The sequence below is a fragment of the Heterodontus francisci genome, chromosome 20 (genome assembly GCF_036365525.1).
Source record: "Heterodontus francisci isolate sHetFra1 chromosome 20, sHetFra1.hap1, whole genome shotgun sequence".
NCBI lineage: Eukaryota > Metazoa > Chordata > Chondrichthyes > Heterodontiformes > Heterodontidae > Heterodontus > Heterodontus francisci.
In genome coordinates, this window is record NC_090390.1 from 30,986,622 (window position 1) to 31,010,633 (window position 24,012).

Genomic DNA, 24,012 nt, shown 5'->3' on the forward strand with positions numbered 1-24,012 from the left:
GAATCCAGGTATGTTTGGGTGAAGTGATGTTGGATATTTGAATCCAGGTGTGTTTGGGTGAAGGGATGTTGGATATTTGAATCCAGGTGTGTTTGGGTGGTGATGCTTGGGTAATGGGGTTTTAGTGATTTGAGTCCAGGTGTGTCTGGGTAAAGGGGTGATGGTGATTTGAGTCTTGATGTGTTTGGGTGAATGGACACTGGTGATTTGAATGCAGGTGCGTTTGGGTGAAAGGGTTTTGGTGATTTGAGTCTCAATGTGTTTGGGTGAATGAACACTGGTGATTTGAGTCTAGGTGTGTTTGGGTGAAGAGGTGTTGGGATTAGAGTCCAGGTGTGTTTGGATGAAGGGATGATGGTGATTTGAGTCTAGGTGTGTTTGGGTGAAGGGGTATTGGTGATTTGAGTCTGGATGTGTTTGGGTGAAGGGGTATTGGTGATTTGAGTCTGGATGTGTTTGGGTGAAGGGGTATTGGTGATTTGAGTCTAGGCGTGTTTGGGTAAAGGGGTATTGGTGATTTGAGTCTGGATGTGTTTGGGTGAAGAGGTATTGGTGATTTGAGTCTGGATGTGTTTGGGTGAAGGGTTATTGGTGATTTGAGTCTGGATGTGTTTGGGTGAAGGGGTATTGGTGATTTGAGTCTGGATGTGTTTGGGTGAAGGGGTATTGTGATTTGAGTCTAGGCGTGTTTGGGTGAAGGGGTATTGGTGATTTGAGTCTGGATGTGTTTGGGTGAAGGGGTATTGGTGATTTGAGTCTGGATGTGTTTGGGTGAAGGGGTGATGGTGATTTGAGTCTAGGTGTGTTTGGGTGAAGAGTTGATGGTGATTTGAGTCTAGGTGTGTCTGGGTGAAGGGGTATTGGTGATTTGAGTCTGGATGTGTTTGGGTGAAGGGGTATTGGTGATTTGAGTCTAGGCATGTTTGGGTGAAGGGGTTTTGGTGATTTGAGTCTAGGTTTGTTTGGGTGAAGGGGTATTGGTGATTTGACTCTAGTTGTATTTGGGTGAAGGGGTTTTGGTGATTTGAGTCAAGATGTGTTTGGGTGAATGGGTTTTGGTGATTTGACTCTAGCTGTATTTGGGTGAAGGGGTATTGGTGATTTGACACTCGTTGTATTTGGGTGAAGGGGTTTTGGTGATTTGACGCTAGTTGTATTTGGATGAAGAGGATTTGGCGATGTGACTCTAGCTGTATTTAGGTGAAGGGTTATTGGTGATTTGACTCTAGTTGTATTTGGGTGAAAAGGTTTTGGCGATCTGACTTTAGCTGTATTTGGGTGAAGGGGTTTTGGTGATTTGACTCTCGTTGTATTTGGGTGAAGGGGTTTTGGTGATTTGACTCTTTTTGTATTTGGGTGAAGAGGTTTTGGTGATTTGACTCTCGTTGTATTTGGGTGAAGGGGTTTTGGCGATTTGACTCTAGCTGTATTTGGGTGAAGGGGTATTGGTGATTTGACTCTAGCTGTGTTTGGGTGAAGAGGTTTTGGTGATTTGAGTCAAGGTGTGTTTGGATGAAGAGGTTTTGGTGATTTGACTCTCGTTGTATTTGGGTGAAGGGGTTTTGGTGATTTGACTCTAGTTGTATTTGGGTGAAGGGGTTTTGGTGATTTGACTCTCGTTGTATTTAGGTGAAGGGGTTTTGGTGATTTGACTCTAGTTGTATTTGGCTGAAGTGGTTTTGGTGATTTGACTCTCGCTGTATTTGGGTGAAGGGGTATTGGTGATTTGACTCTAGCTGTGTTTGGGTGAAGAGGTTTTGGCGATTTGACTCTAGCTGTATTTGGGTGAAGGGGTATTGGTGATTTGACTCTAGCTGTATTTGGATGAAGGGGTGTTGGTGATTTGAGTCCAGGAATGTTTGGGTGAAGGGATGTTGGTGATTTGAATCTAGGTGTCTTTGGGTGACTGGATACTGGTGATTTAGTGTGTTTGGGTGACTGCATACTGGTGATTTAAGTCTAGGTATGTTTGGGTGAAGGGGTTATGGTGATTTGAGTCTAGGTGTGTTTGGATGATGGTATACTGGTGATTTGAGTCTAGGTATGTTTGGGTGAAGGGGTGTTGATGATTTGAGTCTCCGTGTGTTTGGATGAAGGGGTGTTGGTGATTTGAGTCTAGATGTGTTTGGGTGACTGAATACTGGTGATTTAAGTCTAGGTATGTTTGGGTGAAGGGGTTTTGGTGATTTGAGTCTTGGTGTGTTTGGATGATGACATACTGGTGATTTGAGTCTCGGTATGTTTGGGTGAAGGGGTGTTGATGATTTGAGTCTAGTTGTATTCGGGTGACTGCATACTGGTGATTTGAGTCTCGGTATTTTTGGGTGAAGAGGTTTTGGTGATTTGAGTCTAGGTGTGTTTGGATGACGACATACTGGTGATTTGAATCTAGGTATGTTTGGGTGAAGGGGTTTTGGTGATTTGAGTCTTGGTGTGTTTGGATGATGACATACTGGTGATTTGAGTCTCGGTATGTTTGGGTGAAGGGGTGTTGATGATTTGAGTCTAGTTGTATTCGGGTGACTGCATACTGGTGATTTGAGTCTCGGTATTTTTGGGTGAAGAGGTTTTGGTGATTTGAGTCTAGGTGTGTTTGGATGACGACATACTGGTGATTTGAATCTAGGTATGTTTGGGTGATGGGGTGTTGATGATTTGAGTCTAGGTGTGTTTGAGTGACTGCATACTGGTGATTTGAGTCTCGGGATGTTTGGGTGAAGGGGTTTTGGTGATTTGAGTCTAGGTGTGTTTGGGTGACTGCATACTGGTGATTTAAGTCTCGGGATGTTTGGGTGAAGGGGTTTTGGTGATTTGAGTCTAGGTGTGTTTGGGTGACTGCATACTGATGATTTGAATCTAGGTATGTTTGGGTGAAGGGGTGTTGATGATTTGAGTCTAGGTGTGTTGAAGAATGTTTTGTCTGGCCCTTGTTTTAACGCAGTAAAGAAGATGAATGACATCAGTGTCTCAGACATGACCTGTAGAAGACGCGATCAAAGTTTCACTTGGCTGTCTGTCTGCAACTGTCTCTTTCTTTCCGGGAAAAGCTATTATTTTCCAATGGCCGCATCAATTATTTATCATAACAGCAGTTGCGTCCGGAAATGTTGCATCTGCAGCTGAACTCCGGCCCAACCAGACTTCTGGTTGCAATGAGATTTGGGGTTTTATTCTCCAGCTGTCACCTTGCCTCTATCAGTTCGGAGAGGGTTAAGTGCCTTTGATGTTTCCCCGTTCCTCCGTTTGTCCCCTGGGACAACTCCTATTAGCTGCTGCTTGTCATCCCCTCTCACTGCTTCAGGCACTGCTGTTTCAGCCTGGTAGCCAGTCAATACATGTCCTTAAATTGAAAGTGACTTTAGGCACTGCACTGCCAGCTAAACAGGGCGCTCCCCAGGAACCAGGCTCATCCTCCCATACAACTGGCGCTATTTAGCAGAAGTTAAACCAGCAGCGTCACTTGCCTTGTCAATTCCAGCTCTATTGCATCAACCGACCCATAAAAGTGCCAAATCGTGTGTTTCAGTAATTGTAGATTTAGAGAGTGTTTGTTACCAGATTGTACATTTTAAAAGAGAAAAAGGAAACGAGAAGCAGCGTCTCATTTCTTTGACCCTGTCGCCAATCCAAAGTCAGAGATGTCTGGGCTTCAAAAATGCCCGATTGATTGGGCTTTTATTGAGGCTGACAGTGAGATCCGGCCTGGGTACCAGTTCCCCGTCACATCGCTCCGTCCAACTGAAAGACTGAAGCATTTATAGGGAATTGAAGAGCATTCTGCACTTTCGGGTCACTTCGAGCGTGTTTCGCTGGCAAGCGACGAATCACTCAGAAATCATCCCATTATCGTCTCATATTTAACATCCGTTATGGATACATGAGAACAGCAAACGATTATTGGGAAAGTTATATTTCATACAACCACAGCGACAAATGAACTATTAATGGCGATGGGTGTCCAGTGACGTTTGATATGCTGTGTGCTACATTAAATCGCATGAATAACTTACTGAGAATATCACGCTCTTCAAGCAGGAGGACAATTACTGAACTATTTCCCTTTTGCAGCCTCCTGCAATAGTTCAGACATAAAAGCTAACGGATGTCAAGTTCGAAGTACGCATCGACATTGAGTTCGGATTTGGTAGCGAGTTGATGGTTTAATCATATATGTGATAGTACCGCGAACTTTCTCCGCTATTCAAAATTGATTTGCGCCTTAACTTCTGTATTCATTTCGCAATAACATCCACCTCTATAGTAAGCAGCTGCTTCGCCGCAGTTTTTGTTAAGTCGCTATTTTCTGACTGTTACCGGAGATAGGTTTGCCATTTGAAGATTCTACTAGGAAACAGCGCTTAACCTGAGCTCAGCCCCAACATCCCAGTCAGATCCGTTCAACTGCAGGATGAAGGTGCTTCCCAAAAAAAACTCAACCCATCATCACAGTCAAAAACATCCTGCCTGCCCTTCCAGTCTGCAACTACGAAAAAGCTGGGGAGCGCGTCTCTCTCCTGGGATGGGGCAAAGGAGTTGCTGTTGAAATGGACCCTTACCTTTCAGACTTGGCGTATCGTCTGAAGGATTGGCGCGTCAGATCCTGGAAGGAGCGGTAGGTCTGGGGCTCCGCCGAGATGCCTTGTGCCCTCCTGGTCCTGGGGGCCATCTGGGTGCTGGGCAACACCGACTGGCATTTGTGCAACTTTCTCCTCAGCTCCTGAATCTCCTCGTCCTTTTCAGCCAGGCGAGATTCCAGCTCCCGGATCCGATTGTCTTTCAGCATCAGAACAGCGGCAAAATCCTTCTCCAGATCACTCATTTTGCCCTCTTTTCAAATATACAACCAGAGAAGAATGGCAGGAACTGGGGAGGGTAGGGAAGGGAGGGATGGGAGGTAAAAAAAAAAGCACAAGAAAAAAAACAATGCTGATCTTCCAGTGAACTCTGTGTTCTTTAGGAGAGGAGAGATCCGGTACAAACTGGTGCTGAGGAGGTTGCTTCAATTCACTTCTTGCGGAATGGACTGGAGGAGGTAGGATGGGCACTAACTAGGAAATGCTGTGTGTATCGATGCTGAGTGCTAACCCGGAGTTTCTCCTGGGAGCCGGAGATTATCTTTCATTCAGAAACCAATTAGCGGCTGTTCTCCCTCTCCAGAGACTCTCAACCACTCAACACGACTGCAGCTCATTCAGGGCCAGAATCCTTCCATCGGACAGTCGGATTTTCACTCAAACTGGTGCAAAGAGAGGCGGGGTGGGGGTGGGGGTGGGGGAGGGGTGCGGGTGGAGGAAGCTTCCTGATGTACTCAAGGTCTCGCTTCTGAAAATAGCAGCAATTCTCCCATGTGATCGACAAGACTGGTGCATCGCTCCGTGGTAACACAAAGCTGTCCCTTCACTATATGACTCCAGGACTGGGAAAGCTGTGACCGGACACGAGTGCTCACTCATGAACACAACACAAGACACACACACACACACACACACACTAACTTCCCCATACAGTTAGCCAGCAACATGAGCTGTTCCTTCAAATAGAAGATAACAGCAACCCCATTGTGGGAAATTCGACATTGTCCAGAACTGTGCCAGGAATATTCTACCCTGGATGGCGACAGTATCCAACTGGAGCTTGCCAATTGCAGCTTTATTACATTTGTCTCATATAGTGCTCGACCTGTCACTCGATACACCGATACTGGTCTGGCATATTCCAGAAAAAAAAAGTGACCTTCTCGTTTCGTGCAACACGAACTTCTACTGTACAAGTGTTCCTGGCTGTCCTCTTGTCAGCCTTTTGATCGCCAAGTTAAAGACGGGTTGGCTCCGAATGCAATGTCATCTGATTTACAGGACACGACCCATTCCGTCCCACCCACATAAGAGCATATTCTGAACAAAAATAGTCAGCTCAAGTCAAAATCAGGTTAATCCACACACGTAGACAGGTACTGTCAACTGGTTATTTGTAAACCGGCTCCAAATTTTGTGATTAATCCATTATGCATTAATTTAGTAAAAGTGCTTTTGATTAGTGTATTTCACCGTGTCAAGTTACTGGATGGGACACCATTGGTCCCGAAACTCCTTAAAGGAGAAGAAAAGCTAGTTTGTGGCCACACGCTCCTCATTTAGGAAAGACCGATGGCTGGGGAGGAGCCTGTACTAAATTTCTGCCCTGGGCATTCTTCAAAAGTTGACTTTGGATTAAAACATAGGTTCATTAACAAAAATGAAACTGTAATGTGTAAAAGCAAGAGTTGAAAGAACTGTAACTCCTTGATTATTGATAAATTCACATGTAACATGCTAAATACCACGCAAACTTCAGACACTTTGGACGAGATATAACTTTCAGAGGAACAAATCGGAATGACTTTTTTTACTGGCTGCAAGCGGGGTCCAGCGCCACCACGTGGGATATATCCACTATTGCCAAATGCTCAGAGATGAGGAATGCCTAATTCACAGAGAATTATACAGAGACTCTTGCAAGTATCATTAAGCAGCTTTCCCAGCAACATTAATAACAGGTTGCACTAATGCAAGAGCTTTCTCTGAGATAAACTCCTGGCCGGAAGATTCACTCAATCACAAAGTGAACGCCTTGGATTAAGATATGGGGTATGTCGTACAAGAGGGGAGGAGAAGGTAACTATATGTTGATAGCTACAGGGCAATTTGTCTCAGCTGCCAATTTAGTTGCAATGTCTTTGCTAGCTAAACTAAAACATCTCCGCGCAGAAACACGCCATCCTTCCATTCTGTGCTTTTATGAGAGCACCAGTGCCGAGCCCCTTTTAACCTGGGAATCACTGAACTCCGCTTTGGTAAAGTGGCGTTTCCCATCCTCCCCCATCAGTTTTATTCTTTCTTGACGCAAATCCAGGCTCCTGCCACAAGAAGTTAATTGACGTTATTTATTTGTCAATGAAAAACTCAACTCCAAATATTGCATACAAACAACTGTTTGACAGATGGAGAACAATAAGACAATTTCCTGGATTATACAAGAGTTCTGATGAAGGGTCCCCCGCCCCCCACAAGAACCTAGTTTTAAGTCCAGCCAGAAAATGCTGGAATGAAAGTATTTTCTCACGAACACAGTTGCAGTATAAATTTGTTAACAGATTGGAGATAATTCTGCAGCACATCAACCCTAGAATCTTTAGATCACTTCACACCACTTCAGTTTGATACCACACATAATCAAGCCCCAGTGTGGTGTTAAATTGAGTTTTAAAAGAGTCCAGAGAACCCTCGGACCAGTGATCACTTTTTAAACTTGCAATACAGTTGATGTAAATGTTTGGGACAGTGTCAAAATGCCACTCTTGCTGTCAAAATGTGCAAAATGTAATCGCCTATCTCCACCCCATTCTCACCTTTAGTGAGGCTCTCCGAAAGCCCTATTTCCCCCTAACTCCATTCTCATCTCTTGTGAGGCTTCACTATAACCCTATTTACCCCTAACCCCACTTTCACCTCCAGTGAGACTCTGCTATAGCCTTATCACCCTCTAACCCACTCTCATCTCTAGTGAGGCTCTGCTGTAGCCCTGTCTTCCCCTAATCCCATTCTCACCTCTAGTGAGGCTTCACTATAGCCCTATCTCCCTCTAACCTCACTCTCACCTCGTGAGGCTCTGCTGTAGTCCCATCTACCCCTAACCCCACTCTCACCAGTAGTGAGACTTTGCTATAGCCCTATCTCCACCCCACTGACCTCCAGTGGGGCTCTGCTGTAGCCCTATCTCCCCCATCCTCACCTCAAGTGAAATTCTGCAATAACCCTATCTTCCCCGAACCCCACTCTCACCTCTAGTGAGACTCTGCTATAGCCCTATCTCCCCCCACTCTCACCTCTAGTGAAACTCTGGCATAGCCCTATCTCCCCCCACTCTCACCTCTAGTGAAACTCTGCTATAGCCCTATCTCCCCCCACTCTCACCTCTAGTGAGGCTCTGCTATAGCCCTATCTCCCCCCACTCTCACCTCTAGTGAAACTCTGCCATAGCCCTATCTCCCCCCACTCTCACCTCTAGTGAGACTCTGCTATAGCCCTATCTCCCCCCACTCTCACCTCTAGTGAGACTCTGCTATAGCCCTATCTCCCCCCACTCTCACCTCCAGTGAGACTCTGCTATAGCCCTATCTCCCCCCACTCTCACCTCTAGTGAGACTCTGCTACAGCCCTATCTCCCCCCACTCTCACCTCTAGTGAGACTCTGCTATAGCCCTATCTCCCCCCACTCTCACCTCTAGTGAAACTCTGCTATAGCCCTATCTCCCCCCACTCTCACCTCTAGTGAAACTCTGCTATAGCCCTATCTCCCCCCACTCTCACCTCTAGTAAAACTCTGCTATAGCCCTATCTCCCCCCACTCTCACCTCTAGTGAAACTCTGCTATAGCCCTATCTCCCCCCACTCTCACCTCTAGTGAAACTCTGCTATAGCCCTATCTCCTCCCACTCTCACCTCTAGTGAGACTCTGCTATAGCCCTATCTCCCCCCACTCTCACCTCTAGTGAGACTCTGCTATAGCCCTATCTCCCCCCGCTCTCACCTCTAGTGAGACTCTGCTATAGCCCTATCTCCCCCCACTCTCACCTCTGGTGAGACTCTGCTATAGCCCTATCTCCCCCCACTCTCACCTCTGGTGAGACTCTACTATAGCCCTATCTCCCCCCACTCTCACCTTTAGTGAAACTCTGCTATAGCCCTATCTCACTCTCACCTCTAGTGAGACTCTGCTATAGCCCTATCTCCCCCCACTCTCACCTCTAGTGAGACTCTGCTATAGCCCTATCTCCCCCCACTCTCACCTCCAATGAGGCTCTGCTATAGCCCTATCTCCCTCCACCCTCACCTCTGGTGAGGCTCTGCTACAGCCCTATCTCCCCCCACTCTCACCTCTAGTGAGGCTCTGCTATAGCCCTATCTCCCCCCACTCTCACCTCTAGTGTGGCTCTGCTATAGCCCTATCTCCCCCCACTCTCACCTCTAGTGAGACTCTACTATAGCCCTATCTCCCCCCACTCTCACCTCCAATGAGGCTCTGCTATAGCCCTATCTCCCTCCACCCTCACCTCTGGTGAGGCTCTGCTACAGCCCTATCTCCCCCCACTCTCACCTCTAGTGAGGCTCTGCTATAGCCCTATCTCCCCCCACTCTCACCTCTAGTGTGGCTCTGCTACAGCCCTATCTCCCCCCACTCTCACCTCTGGTGAGACTCTACTATAGCCCTATCTCCCCCCACTCTCACCTTTAGTGAAACTCTGCCATAGCCCTATCTCCCCCCACTCTCACCTCTAGTGAGACTCTGCTATAGCCCTATCTCCCCCCACTCTCACCTCTAGTGAGACTCTGCTATAGCCCTATCTCCTCCCGCTCTCACCTCTAGTGAGACTCTGCTATAGCCCTATCTCCCCCCACTCTCACCTCTGGTGAGACTCTACTATAGCCCTATCTCCCCCCACTCTCACCTCTAGTGAAACTCTGCTATAGCCCTATCTCCCCCCACTCTCACCTCTAGTGTGGCTCTGCTATAGCCCTATCTCCCCCCACTCTCACCTTTAGTGAAACTCTGCTATAGCCCTATCTCACTCTCACCTCTAGTGAGACTCTGCTATAGCCCTATCTCCCCCCACTCTCACCTCTAGTGAGACTCTGCTATAGCCCTATCTCCCCCCACTCTCACCTCCAATGAGGCTCTGCTATAGCCCTATCTCCCTCCACCCTCACCTCTGGTGAGGCTCTGCTACAGCCCTATCTCCCCCCACTCTCACCTCTAGTGAGGCTCTGCTATAGCCCTATCTCCCCCCACTCTCACCTCTAGTGTGGCTCTGCTATAGCCCTATCTCCCCCCACTCTCACCTCTGGTGAGACTCTACTATAGCCCTATCTCCCCCCACTCTCACCTTTAGTGAAACTCTGCTATAGCCCTATCTCCCCCCACTCTCACCTCTGGTGAGGCTCTGCTACAGCCCTATCTCCCCCCACTCTCACCTCTAGTGTGGCTCTGCTGTAGCCCTATCTCCCCCCACTCTCACCTTTAGTGAAACTCTGCTACAGCCCTATCTCCCCCCACTCTCACCTCTAGTGTGGCTCTGCTGTAGCCCTATCTCCCCCCACTCTCACCTTTAGTGAAACTCTGCTATAGCCCTATCTCCCCCCACTCTCACCTCTAGTGAGACTCTGCTATAGCCCTATCTCCCCCCACTCTCACCTCTAGTGTGGCTCTGCTATAGCCCTATCTCCCCCCACTCTCACCTCTAGTGTGGCTCTGCTATAGCCCTATCTCCCCCCACTCTCACCTCTAGTGAGACTCTGCTATAGCCCTATCTCCCCCCACTCTCACCTCTAGTGAGACTCTGCTATAGCCCTATCTCCCCCCACTCTCACCTCCAATGAGGCTCTGCTATAGCCCTATCTCCCTCCACCCTCACCTCTGGTGAGGCTCTGCTACAGCCCTATCTCCCCCCACTCTCACCTCTAGTGAGGCTCTGCTATAGCCCTATCTCCCCCCACTCTCACCTCTAGTGAGGCTCTGCTATAGCCCTATCTCCCCCCACTCTCACCTCTAGTGAGACTCTGCTATAGCCCTATCTCCCCCCACTCTCACCTCTAGTGAGACTATGCTATAGCCCTATCTCCCTCCACCCTCACCTCTGGTGAGGCTCTGCTACAGCCCTATCTCCCCCCACTCTCACCTCTAGTGAGACTCTGCTATAGCCCTATCTCCCCCCACTCTCACCTCTAGTGTGGCTCTGCTATAGCCCTATCTACTCCTAACCCCACTCTCACCTCCAATGAGGCTCTGCTGTAGCCCTATCTCCCTCCACCCTCACCTCTAGTGAAACTCTGCTATAGCCCTATCTCCCTCCACCCTCACCTCTAGTGAAACTCTGCTATAGCCCTATCTCCCCCCACTCTCACCTCTAGTGAAACTCTGCTATAGCCCTATCTCCCCCCACTCTCACCTCTAGTGAGACTCTGCTATAGCCCTATCTCCCTCCACTCTCACCTCTAGTGAAACTCTGCTATAGCCCTATCTCCCCCCACTCTCACCTCTAGTGAGACTCTGCTATAGCCCTATCTCCCTCCACCCTCACCTCTAGTGAGACTCGGCTATAGCCCTATCTCCCCCCGCTCTCACCTCTAGTGAGACTCGGCTATAGCCCTATCTCCCCCCACTCTCACCTCTAGTGAGACTCTGCTATAGCCCTATCTCCCCCCACTCTCACCTCTAGTGAGACTCTGCTATAGCCCTATCTCCCCCCGCTCTCACCTCTAGTGAGACTCGGCTATAGCCCTATCTCCCCCCACTCTCACCTCTAGTGAGACTCTGCTATAGCCCTATCTCCCCCCACTCTCACCTCTAGTGAGACTCTGCTATAGCCCTATCTCCCCCCGCTCTCACCTCTAGTGAGACTCGGCTATAGCCCTATCTCCCCCCACTCTCACCTCTAGTGAGACTCTGCTATAGCCCTATCTCCCCCCACTCTCACTTCTAGTGAGACTCTGCTATAGCCCTATCTCCCCCCGCTCTCACCTCTAGTGAGACTCGGCTATAGCCCTATCTCCCCCCACTCTCACCTCTAGTGAGACTCTGCTATAGCCCTATCTCCCCCCACTCTCACCTCTGGTGAGACTCTGCTATAGCCCTATCTCCTCCCACTCTCACCTCTGGTGAGACTCTGCTATAGCCCTATCTCCCCCCACTCTCACCTCTAGTGAAACTCTGCCATAGCCCTATCTCCCCCCACTCTCACCTCTGGTGAGACTCTGCTATAGCCCTATCTCCCCCCACTCTCACCTCTAGTGAGGCTCTGCTATAGCCCTATCTCCCCCCACTCTCACCTCCAATGAGGCTCTGCTATAGCCCTATCTCCCCCCACTCTCACTTCTAGTGTGGCTCTGCTATAGCCCTATCTACTCCTAACCCCACTCTCACCTCCAATGAGGCTCTGCTATAGCCCTATCTCCCTCCACCCTCACCTCTAGTGAAACTCTGCCATAGCCCTATCTCCCCCCACTCTCACCTCTAGTGAGACTCTGCTATAGCCCTATCTCCCCCCACTCTCACCTCTAGTGAGGCTCTGCTATAGCCCTATCTCCCCCCACTCTCACCTCTAGTGAAACTATGCTATAGCCCTATCTCCCCCCACTCTCACCTCTAGTGAAACTATGCTATAGCCGTATCTCCCCCCACTCTCACCTCCAGTGAGACTCTGCTATAGCCCTATCTCCCCCCACTCTCACCTCTAGTGAGACTCTGCTACAGCCCTATCTCCCCCCACTCTCACCTCTAGTGAGACTCTGCTATAGCCCTATCTCCCCCCACTCTCACCTCTAGTGAGACTCTGCTATAGCCCTATCTCCCCCCGCTCTCACCTCTAGTGAGACTCGGCTATAGCCCTATCTCCCCCCACTCTCACCTCTAGTGAGACTCTGCTATAGCCCTATCTCCCCCCGCTCTCACCTCTAGTGAGACTCTGCTATAGCCCTATCTCCCCCCGCTCTCACCTCTAGTGAGACTCGGCTATAGCCCTATCTCCCCCCACTCTCACCTCTAGTGAGACTCTGCTATAGCCCTATCTCCCCCCACTCTCACCTCTAGTGAGACTCTGCTATAGCCCTATCTCCCCCCACTCTCACCTCTAGTGAGACTCTGCTATAGCCCTATCTCCCCCCACTCTCACCTCTGGTGAGACTCTGCTATAGCCCTATCTCCCCCCACTCTCACCTCTGGTGAGACTCTGCTATAGCCCTATCTCCCCCCACTCTCACCTCTGGTGAGACTCTGCTATAGCCCTATCTCCCCCCACTCTCACCTCCAGTGAGACTCTGCTATAGCCCTATCTCCCCCCACTCTCACCTCTAGTGAGACTCTGCTATAGCCCTATCTCCCCCCACTCTCACCTCTAGTGAAACTCTGCTATAGCCCTATCGCCCCCCACTCTCACCTCTAGTGAGACTCTGCTATAGCCCTATCTCCCCCCACTCTCACTTCTAGTGAGGCTCTGCTATAGCCCTATCTCCCCCCACCCTCACCTCTAGTGAGGCTCTGCTGTAGTCCCATCTACCCCTAACCCCACTCTCACCAGTAGTGAGACTTTGCTATAGCCCTATCTCCACCCCACGTACCTCTAGTGGGGCTCTGCTGTCGCCCTTTCTCCCCCACCCTTACCTCTAGTGAGATTCTGCAACAACCCTATCTCCCCTTAACTCCACTCTCACCTGTAGTGAGACTGCTGTAGCCCTATCTCCCCCCACCCTCACCTCTGGTGAGGCTCTGCTATAGCCCTATCTCCCCCCACCCTCACTTCTGGTGACGCTCTGCTATAGCCCTATCTCCCCCCACCCTCACCTCTAGTGAGGCTCTGCCAAAGCCCTATCTCCCCCCGCCCTCACCTCTGGTGAGGCTCTGCTATAGCCCTATCTCCCCCCACCCTCACCTCTAGTGAGGCTCTGCCAAAGCCCTATCTCCCCCCGCCCTCACCTCTGGTGAGGCTCTGCTATAGCCCTATCTCCCCCCACCCTCACCTCTGGCGAGGCTCTGCTATAGCCCTATCTCCCCCCACCCTCACCTCTAGTGAGGTTCTGCTATAGCTCTATGTCCCCCCCACCCTCACTTCTAGTGAGGCTCTGCTATAGCTCTATCTCCCCCCACTCTCACCTCTGGTGAGAATCTGCTATAGCCCTATCTACTCCTAACCCCACCCTCACCTCTAGTGAGGCTCTGCATCAACAGCAAACCCTTGAGAAATTATTTGTCAGGTGCTTGAACAAGAAAATTGTTTCATTCTCCATCTTGAAACACAAAAATAATCCCCTCCCCAAAATTCATAAACAGGTGAGGAATCATTTGATTGCTGCATTCGTGGACATTGAGTGCATTAGACATTGCAAATAGCTTTATGCATTGCACTGATAGTTTCATTCATTGTTTTGTTTAAATTACAAGGCTGAGTCCTTATACATACAATTACCGTAGAGGTTTGCAGCACAGAAGAAGACCATTTGGTGCATTGTGGCTGTGCTGTTTTTTGCAAGAACCAACTCCACTACTCTCTCCCCAATGTCCTGCATCTATCTTACAGGTTGTTGACTTGCAACAGGTTGCTTCTCACTGTGGTCCACAAAAATATTTTGTTCATCCAGAAAATGATGCTAAACTTGAACCATTCCCCATACACAAATAATATCTGGTTTCTTTATTGTGTGGAGCTTGGCTCCATTTGGAGTCCAGATTTGCACAGGGAGTAGGTGACTGTGCTTCACATCAGGCGTGTGCAATGATGCTCACACTGAAAGGTTAATGACTGTGACATTACTGTATGTTTACTGATCAGTAATCTGCAGTTGATTACCAGGAAATACTGTGTCTGACACATGCCGTAAATAAAACAAGCGAAGTTTGTGGAGAATGGTGTTCTGGCCTGCAGCCCAGGAATCTTATAAAGCTCAAATATCTTGGCATCCTGATCTTGTTAGAACATAAGAAATTTAAGGAATGACAAATGGCATTTAGGTCAATTTCAATAACAATTTCTTTTTTCTCCCCATTGTTTAGTTCCACCCACCTGCTTGATTTCTTACCATATTCTTCAATCTTTTCTTTTTTCCAGAGCATGTTTAATGGTCCCTTTCATATAAATAAAGAAAAAATAACTGGAAATACACAGCAGGTGAGTTAGCATCTGTAAAGAGAAAAAGTCAGATAATAGGGTTTTGGATTAACAACTACTTGCATTTAGATAGTGCTTTTAATATAGTAAAAGGTCCTGAGGCTTCAGAGAAGCACAAATAAGAGACACTTAGCCTTAGGATAGTGACCAAAAGCTTGGTTAAAGAGGTGGGTTTTAAGCAGAGTCTTAAATGAAGAGAGAGAGGTAGAGAAGTTTAGGGAGTGAATTCCAGAACATAGCACATAAGAGCTGAAGGTATAGCTGCCAATGGTAGGGCGATGAAAATCAGGGCATGAATTGAAGAAACACAAAGTCTCAGAGGGCTGTAAGGATGGAGGAGATTACAGAAATAGCAAGGATTGAGGCTACAGAGGGAATTGAACATGAAGATAAGAATATTAAAATTGAGGCATTCTGGATTAAAGAGAAAGTTCAGATGATGGGGTTTGGAAACTGTTGGAAAGGGCAGATGATGGGTTTTGGGTATTGAAGACCAAGGGATAAGCGGGTGTTTTAGTAGAGGTTGAGAATAAAAGGAGCGGGAAGAGAGGAGACAACAGATAAACCAATCACAGAGAGGAAGTTAATGGGTAGGGTGACTTGCACACTGTTTACAGAAAGCTGTTCAAGTGATGTAAATGATCAGTGAGGTGATGGAAAGTCATAAAAAAGACAAAAGAATGTGTCAAGTGTGGAGGGTGGAAAGAGTGGAAAAATGGGGGAGGGGTACAGAGCAGAGAGAAAAATAGCAAGCTTAAAATGTAGCAGATCTGAATGAAAGCATTGATTGTGATGTGAGAATTAAATAAGTGATGCATTTATATGTAAATTGATAGATCGCTTGATCTGTGCTTCCTGCCTCACATTTCATCATATTCAGTCATTTTTCCCCTCCATATTGTTTTTCCTTCACAATAAACCGACGACAATTGACATTATTAATTGACATGTACTTTTAGTTAGCTGATTCTGTATGTTATTCCTATAGCTGTGAGGGCTAATTCCATGAGTGCACCTTGCTGGCTTGGGGGACAGGGCTCAGTGTCTGATTAATATGGAAATCAATCCAGCAACGTCAATATTTTGGAACATTTTTGGATGTTTCACTATATCGATCAATTGTAGCAAACTTTTACCATTGGCCAGTTTGGGATTTCTTGTACTGATCTTCAGACTCTTCAGCTCTTAAAAGCTGTGAGTGGCAGTTTACTGTTGGGTTTACTGAAGATAGACATTATCAGTAACACTGAAGCCCGAAATCAAGTTGAGAAGTTTCCAATTGAAAATTAGCTTCATGTCTGAGGTGATTATAACATCAATGAATTTCATTGAGAAAAATATGACTTCAATAAAATTATTCAGTTATTGGTGGAAAGTCCATGATTGGCTATTGATAACTTACATTAGTGGTTCTGTAAAATACATCCATTCAAGTAACTAGCAAACAATTTCAATTATCTTTGCAAAGATTGGGTCATTTCTATCCTTTAGCCCAGATTATTTTGGGTTTCATATCTTCCACCACTCTTCTGAGTGAGTCTCCCTAGTGACTGCCAACTCCCAACACTAACAAGAATTTTTATCATAGCCTTATGATTTAGGAAAATGTTTTCTAATGTGCCATTGATAATGAAACAGAAAACTGGGTCAGTCAATGACTAACAGCAACTAAACATATCGTATACCTTCAAAGGATTTCTAGTCATCTCTGATGACCAAATACAGCATCACACATTCAGAGGTTGGTTTAAGTTAAAACATGATTAAATGAGCGTATTTAATCAAAGATGAACCAGCAATTAAGTAACCATCATATAATATCATTACCAACATCACCAAAAGAATTATCTGGTCATCATCACAATACTGTTTGTGGCACCTTGCTGTGTGAAAATTAGCTGCTGCATTTCCTCCATTACAACAGTGAGTACACTTCAAATAGTATTTAATTGGCTGTTAAATGCTTCATGGCATCCTGACGTTATAAAAGGCATTATATGAATGCAGGTCATTCTTTATATTTGCAACAGTCTATAATCTAAGGCCTCAAGAGGTCAAAAAATAACAAAATAGTAACTCTAAGAGCTGAGCTAGCCATTAGTCCAATAATTTTAAATATTACAGTGTAAGTTTGAGGTCATCCAAAACTCTGCTGCCCATGTCCTAACTCACATCAAGTCCCGTTTACCCACCACCCATGTGCTCGCTGACCTACATTGGTTCCCAGTCAAGTACCGTCTTGATTTTACAATTCTCATCCTTGTTTTCAAATCCCTCATGGCCTTGCCCCTCCCAATCTCTAATCTCCTCCAGCCCCACAACCTTCCGACATATCTGTGCTCCTCTAATTTTGACCTCTTGAACATCTCCGATTTTAATCACTCTACCCATTGGTGACTGTGCCTTAAGTTGCCTAAGCCTTAAGCTCCAGAATTCTCTCCTTATACTCTCTGCCTCTCCACCTCGCTTTCCTCCTTTAAGGCACTTCTTAAACCTGCCTGTTTGACCCAACTATTGGTCATCTGTCCTAATGTCTCCTTATGTGTTTCAATATCATCTTTTGTTTTATAATGCTCTGGTGAAGCACCTTGGGATGTTTTATTGCATTAAAGGTGCTATATAAATGTAAGTTGCTGTTGTTGTTCCTATCTTTTAAATTTATGGAATCCTAGAATAAATAATTTGCTTACTTTTATTTTGTTCTCAAATATGGGTGACACTGGCAAAGATGCATTTATTGCCCATTCATGGTTACCCCGAGAGGATAATGCTAGGCCTTTTTCTTGACCCTCTGCAATCCTTGTGTCAATGAATCTTTATCCAATCATCATGACGGAACAGCGATATAGTTTCAAGTCAGGATGGCATGCGACTTGGAAGTGCTGCTGTACCCATGCACTGATGCTGTTGCTCTTTTCAATGGAGTAGGCTGCAATATATTGTCAACATAAGGTTAGCGGATTCCAGAAGTACATCTTGTAAACAGTACACTCTGCAATCACAGTGCGCTGGTGACTGAGGGGATAAGTGTGGAGTCCAGTGGCAGGGGTGCCAATTAAAAAGAATGCACTATTCTTTAACACAGTCGAGAAACATTCGTGCCTGTAATTTTGGACTGGTTTCCATTATATTTAACTCTGTCGGAATCCTAGCTGACCAAACAATGTGTTGCTAAAACTCTCTCACCAAGGGAGGTAGGAAGCTGAGGTAGTTTTTGTTGACAGCACAATGTACCAATCAAAAAAAGAATAGAGGTCAGGTTTTAACTTCCTCTCTGGCTGTTAAAAAAGGGCGATCTGCAGAGGGTTGATTTTGAAACAGCGCGGCAGACAATTTTCTAAGGATAGAGCTAGAAAGTTCTGCAAATGCTTGCTAGTAAATTGTTGCTAAATCTATATAAGGGGCGTAGTTTATTTTCGATATCAAGATAGCAATAGGAAAAGTATTATATTTAATTGAAACTCTATTCTGTTTGTTCATATATGTAAAATAAACCAGTCTCTTCCTATACAATTGGTTTCATCTCACTTGAGTACTTATCAATCTCCCTTCTGGAAGATAGGAGAAAGGCATGTGGGAGGCATCTGCAAAATTACATATCAACTACACACAAAGGATCTTACTGTTATGGTGCCTAAACCATGCTATAATGTGACTACCTATTGGGCAGTGATGCCTGAATGTAGGGAACGTGAAGTCCATTTATGGGATTAGACCAGAGTCACTGAACCTGAGAGAATATCTAATGCATACCCAAAATATGCTGCAATTCCCCATCCACCGTATACTGTTCGCACCTCCGCCTCAGATGTTAATGGTCATGGACTCACTAGTAATGCTGATCAACATCAGGGAGCGTTTTCCAAGGATAGGCGCCAACATGATGCACCATGGACATTTTAAAAAATTATTGACTTAGCCACAGACATGGGGGCAATTAGCCTGTATATAAAGTGTATGGCCAATCTAATGTCATCAAAACATTGTCCGATTTAAAACACAGTTCTCCCTATTTATTGATATACCTGGTAAGGCTGAATTTTATTCGGGCACCGCACTCCGCAGGGGCTCACTTAAATAGTGGGGGCAGAGCGGCCGCTCCTGATGATGTAGAGGGGGCGGTCGCTGTGTCCTCGGCAATGGCGTCCAGCGCCATCGTACAGGCACTGGCGCCATTTTTAAAGGGCTGTAAGCTCTTAGGAGAAATTTAAATTTGTAAAGGTAAATCATGAAGAATTATTGCATAAAATTAGACATAATGGAGGCCCTTTCACATCCTCCCCAATGTTCTTTTAAGGGCCATCGGCACAAAATGAAATTTTATTACCAACCCACACTCCCCCCACCCCGCAACTTCTTTACATTTGCCCTTCAACCCCTTCCCGCCATTCCCACATCCAATTAAAATTGATTTCCTTGCTCCTCCACCCCTCCCTCCCTGAAAATTTTATTACTCCCCCTCCCCACCAGGTTCTCACCCGGAACTCCATACGGAGCTCCGAAGGCGTGCGGAGCACGAGCGGCGGCCGTAATATTGGAGTGGGACAGCCACCGCCTGCAGGTAAGTTTATTTAAATATTTTAAATGTTCATTTGCATGGTTAGATGAAGGGCCTGCTGCCGTGCAGCCAGGGGGCAGCACCGAGGTCCCACCGCTGCCGTAATATGCGGCGGGCCCTTCTCGACGTTGTGGGGTGAGGCGGGCCTCTCCCCGCAGCATTTTATTGGCCCCCGTGCCATGACCCGCGGCGTCGAGGGGCCAGTAAAATTCAGCACGCAGTGTTTTTGCTTGCGCATGTAGTCAATGTCTGCCCGCACACTTGACGTAGCGATGCGGAGAATTCGGACAGATGTCCATCTGTTAGGAGTGATCTTGATCTCCCCTTCTCTGTCTCTCCCCTCTCTCCTCCATTCTTATCTCTCCCACACGCCCCCGTCCCTGTCTCTTCCCTCTCTACCCCCTCCCTTTATGTCTCTCTCCCACTCCCTGTATCTCTCTCTCCCCCTCCCTGTCTCTCTCCCCTCCATTTCTCTTTCCCCCCTCCCTATCTCTCTCTCTCCCCATCTCTCTCTCTCTCCCCACCCCATTTCTGTCTCTCTCTCTTCGCCCCATCTCTCTCTTTCTCCCCTTGCCACCCCTCTCTCCCCCTTCTGTCTCTCTCACTCCCCCTTCCGTATCTATTTCCCCTCTCTCTCCCCTCTTATCTGTGTCCATCTCTCTCCCTGTGTCCCTCTCTCTCCTCCCTCTCTGTGTCCATCTCTCTCCCTGTGTCCCTTTCTCTCTCTTCCCATTCACTCTCTCTCTGCTCCCTGGACTAGTGCTTGTTTAAAGGGCTTCTTGACTCTCACTGTGCTCCCTCTGTCCCGCGCCTGTGGTTGTGTGCTGGCACACTTCCCCCTCTCCCCTCGTCCTCTCTCCTTCTTCCCTGCAGCAGCCATTCCCACACACTCCCTGAACCATGCGAAAACAGCAGGGGCAGCCAATCTCAGTGCGCCTGCACTGTGTACTGCCAAGCAGCGCTCATTCTACCTGGGCAGCCCACTGTCAGTCATAGACAGTGACCAATCACAAACAGGCAGCAGGTGTCCATCAGACGCAGGTCCCGCCTACCCCTTCTCCCTGACTTTAATAGGAGAGCTGTCAATCAAAGACGAGCCACTGGCAGCCCCCTGTCAGTCAGAGGACTGATGGGCCGGATGAAAACCATGGGCCTCAAATTTATTTACCATAGACATTGGTGTCTGTGTACAGACATCTTGCCGACCCCTGGTGTTTTCTTGATGGAGATGCTAATGCCTATTGCTTATGTGATACCAGTATTACCCACTACTAATCAATCCAAGCATGGATGTTATCCAGGTCCTACTATAGGCTGGCATAGGATACTTCACTAATTGGAGAAGGTGTGAATCAGAACACTGTGATATTATCAGCAAATAGCTCCAGTCCTGATCTTATAATGGGAGAAGGTTATTAATGAAGGCGGTTGGGTCAAGGGCATTTCCCTGAGGTGTCCCAGGAGAAATATAACAGGGGGTCTGATGTTTAGCCACCAACAACTACAACCATCTTCTCTGTGTGTCAGGTATGATTCCAGCCCATGAAGGATTTCCCTCTCTGGTTCTGCTAAAAATCCTTGGTGCCATATTCACTCGAATGCTGCCTAGATGTAGAGGGAGGTTATTCTCATCTCTTCATGGGCATTCAACTCTTGAATTCACATGATGATCAAGGCTGTAATGATGTCTGGGTACTGGCAGAACCCAAACTATGGGCTGAATTTTATGAGCATGCCCGCCGATCACAGCGTCGCGCTTTGAAGCCGGGCAGACCGCCTGTCGCAGAGCCGCCATGATATTCAGCGCGGCAGCTCATTATCATCATGGCGACCTTCCCCCCTCCCACCTCCCTTCAAGTATGCAGAGATGGGACCCCGGTATATCCAGACTTACCTGCACTGTGTCCGATGACTCCTGCTTCTGCTGTCCCGCCGGCTTTTCTCATTCGTGAACGGGACGGCACGTGACAGCCACCCATTCAACGAAAAATGTTGAACTGTGGAGTGAAAGGCAGCGGAATGCATATTCAGGCAAGGTAAGTAGCACTTTACATTTGTTAATTGGGGAGCCACTGCCAAGCGGCCGGGGGGGGAGCGCCACACTGAGGTCCCACCGCCACTGTTAAAATGGGGTGGGACCTACCCGGCATTACAAATCGTGGCAGGCTTATCCCAGAAGTATTTTCCGGGCCCCCCCACCCCCCCCCCCCCCCCCCCCCCAGCTATGACCCTCGACATCGGAGGGCTGGTAAAATTCATCCCCATTAGTGAGTAGCTATATGTGAGTATTTCCTGCTTGATTACACTACTGATGACTCCTTCCATCACTTTAATTATGACTGAGAAGAGACTGATAGGGAGTTAATTGATCGAAATATATCTGTCCTTTTTTGTGGAAATTTCAAACCAATTTTTCTCTCTTTCCATTTAACCAGTTCCTTCTTTTCTTAATTTTTAAGTTAATGCTTGATTTTTACAGAACGCCTCTTTTTTTCTATGCTGGAGAAGTGATTCTATTTTGAATTTGGAATATCTGATCATTCATGTTTAATTAGGAACTGTCTAATTATGTACAAACTGTTCTCATCACAGCACTGAATTATTCCCCTTTCTAACTGTAAGCAACAAAACAAAATGTCAGTTCAGATAAGCCTTATCGAAGAATATGACCTGCAGTCTTTTCAAAATTGTAAATGTACTATAACTGGATTTACAGGAACATGCACCAAACCTAACATCTGTCATTAGTCTTACAGAAAAAAGCGTTTTGTACAATATATGTTTGTATATATGCATCAGACTATGTTTGGGTGTCAGCCTTGGCTCAGTGGTAGCTCTCTTAATTCTGAAACAGAAGACTGTGGGTTCATGACACTTCAGCACATAATCTATACTGATGTTCCAGTGTAGTAGAGGGAGGCAGCGGCGGTGCGGGAGTTGGAGGGGGCGGGGGGGGGGGGTGGTGTTAGTGATGTTGCATTGTTAGAGATGTCATCATTTGGATTAGAATTTTAAACCAAGGCCCCATCTGCCCTCTTAGATGGATGTTAAAGATCCCATGACATTATTTTGAAAGAAAGGAGTTCTTCTGGTGTCTAGGTCAACATTTACCCCTAAACCAACACCTTAAAAAAATGAAATAAAAACAAGAAATGCTGGAAATACTCAGCAGGTCTGGCAGCATCTGTGCAGAGAGAAGCAGAGTGAACGTTTTCAGGTCAGAGACCCTTCTTCAGAACTGACAAATATTAGAAATGGAAAAGGTTTTAAGCAAGTAAAGCGGGGATGGGGCAAGAGATAACAAAGGTGAAGGTGTTGATAGGACAGGGTCACAGAGAATAACTGACCAGATGGTCATGGAACAAAGGTGAAGGGTATGTTAATGGTGTGCTGAAAGACAACGCGTTAGTACAGAGAGGGTGTGAATGACTGTAAAGCACAGAGCACTCCAAGTACAAACATAAAAAAGCACATTAAAAGAACCAAAACAGTGGGTAAGCACGGTGGAAACAAACTAAACAAACTGAAAAACCTAAACTAAAACAACCAAATAAAAAAGGAAAAATAAAAAATAAACAGGCATAAAAAGGGGAACCGTCATGCTCTGAAATTATTGAACTGAATGTTCAGTCCGGCAGGCTGTAGTGTGCCTAATCGGTAAATGAGGGGCTGTTCCTCGAGCTTGCGTTGATGTTCGTTGGAACACTGCAGCAATCCCAGGACAGAGATGTGAGCATGAGAGCAGGGGGATGTGTTGAAATGGCCAGCAACCGGAAGCTCGGGTTCATGTTTACGGACTGAGCGGAGATGTTCCGTAAAGCGGTCCCCAATCTGCGTTTGGTCTCCCCAATGTTGAGGAGACCACATTGTGAGTAGCGAGTACAGTATACTAAATTGAAAGAAGTACAAGTAAATCGCTGCTTCACCCGAAAGGAGTGTTTGAGGCCTTGGATAGTGAGGATAGAGGAGGTAAATGGGCAGGTATTACCCCTCCTGCGATTGCAGGGGAAGGTGCCGTGGGAAGGGGACGAGGTGGTGGGGGTAATGGAGGAATGGACCAGGGTGTCGCGGAGGGAACGATCCCTTCAGAATGCTGACAGGGGAAGGGAGGGGAAGACGCTGGATATGGCGAAAGTGGCGGAGGATGATCCTTTGGATCTGGAGGCTGGTGGGTTGGAAAGTGAGGACAAGGGGAACCCTGTCGCGGTTCTGGGAGGGAGGGGAAGGGGTGAGGGTAGAGGTGCGGGAAATGGGCCAGACATGCTTGAGGGCCCTGTCAACCACAGTGGGGGGGGGGGGAATCCTCGGTTGAGGAAAAAGGAAGACATATCGGAAGCACCGTCGTGGAAGGTAGCATCATCAGAGCATTTTTCTTTTATTTTAATGTTTAATTCAGTGCCAGAAATGCCTACCTTGAAGAAGTTCTGCTCTTCTCTCCGACGGGGTTTTCGTTTGTCTCTTTTACCTTGTTCACCTCCATTGCTTTCTATTTCCTTCCTGGTATTTGATAAAGTGTCTAAAAAAAATGATCTGGTCATTTATTGCACTGCTGTTTGTGGGATCTTGCTATTTACAAGTTGGTTCATGATGCCAGTTCAAAATCCATAACTGCAACTGAAATAAAACATAGTGTGACTCATGCCTCCACACGGATACAAATGGAGTATACAATAGACCTGCTGATGCAAAAGCTTTGATTCTTTGACAGGTCTGGGATGTGCTATTGTGCAGCCACACAAAGCAATCCAAATAAGAGTGG

At 47.0% G+C, this 24,012-nt stretch overlaps 1 protein-coding gene and 1 long non-coding RNA gene across 2 annotated transcripts in view; both read right to left on the reverse strand.

The window, feature by feature from the left end:
* The window catches only part of prkg1b (protein kinase cGMP-dependent 1b), an 847,749-nt gene extending 842,930 nt beyond the window's left edge, over positions 1-4,819 (reverse strand). Inside the window, exon 1 of the mRNA XM_068052493.1 lies at positions 4,557-4,819. Within this exon, the coding sequence (XP_067908594.1) occupies positions 4,557-4,819 (263 nt within the window). The remainder of the gene's footprint in view (positions 1-4,556) is intronic.
* Positions 4,820-17,395: 12,576 nt separating this feature from the next.
* Positions 17,396-23,772, reverse strand: LOC137380911 (uncharacterized). The gene is made up of 3 exons (XR_010977089.1): positions 23,666-23,772; positions 21,148-21,250; positions 17,396-17,624 (listed from the first exon to the last, which is right to left on the reverse strand). It is a non-coding gene; the product is annotated as an uncharacterized lncRNA (long non-coding RNA).
* Between the last annotated feature and the right edge of the window lie 240 nt (positions 23,773-24,012).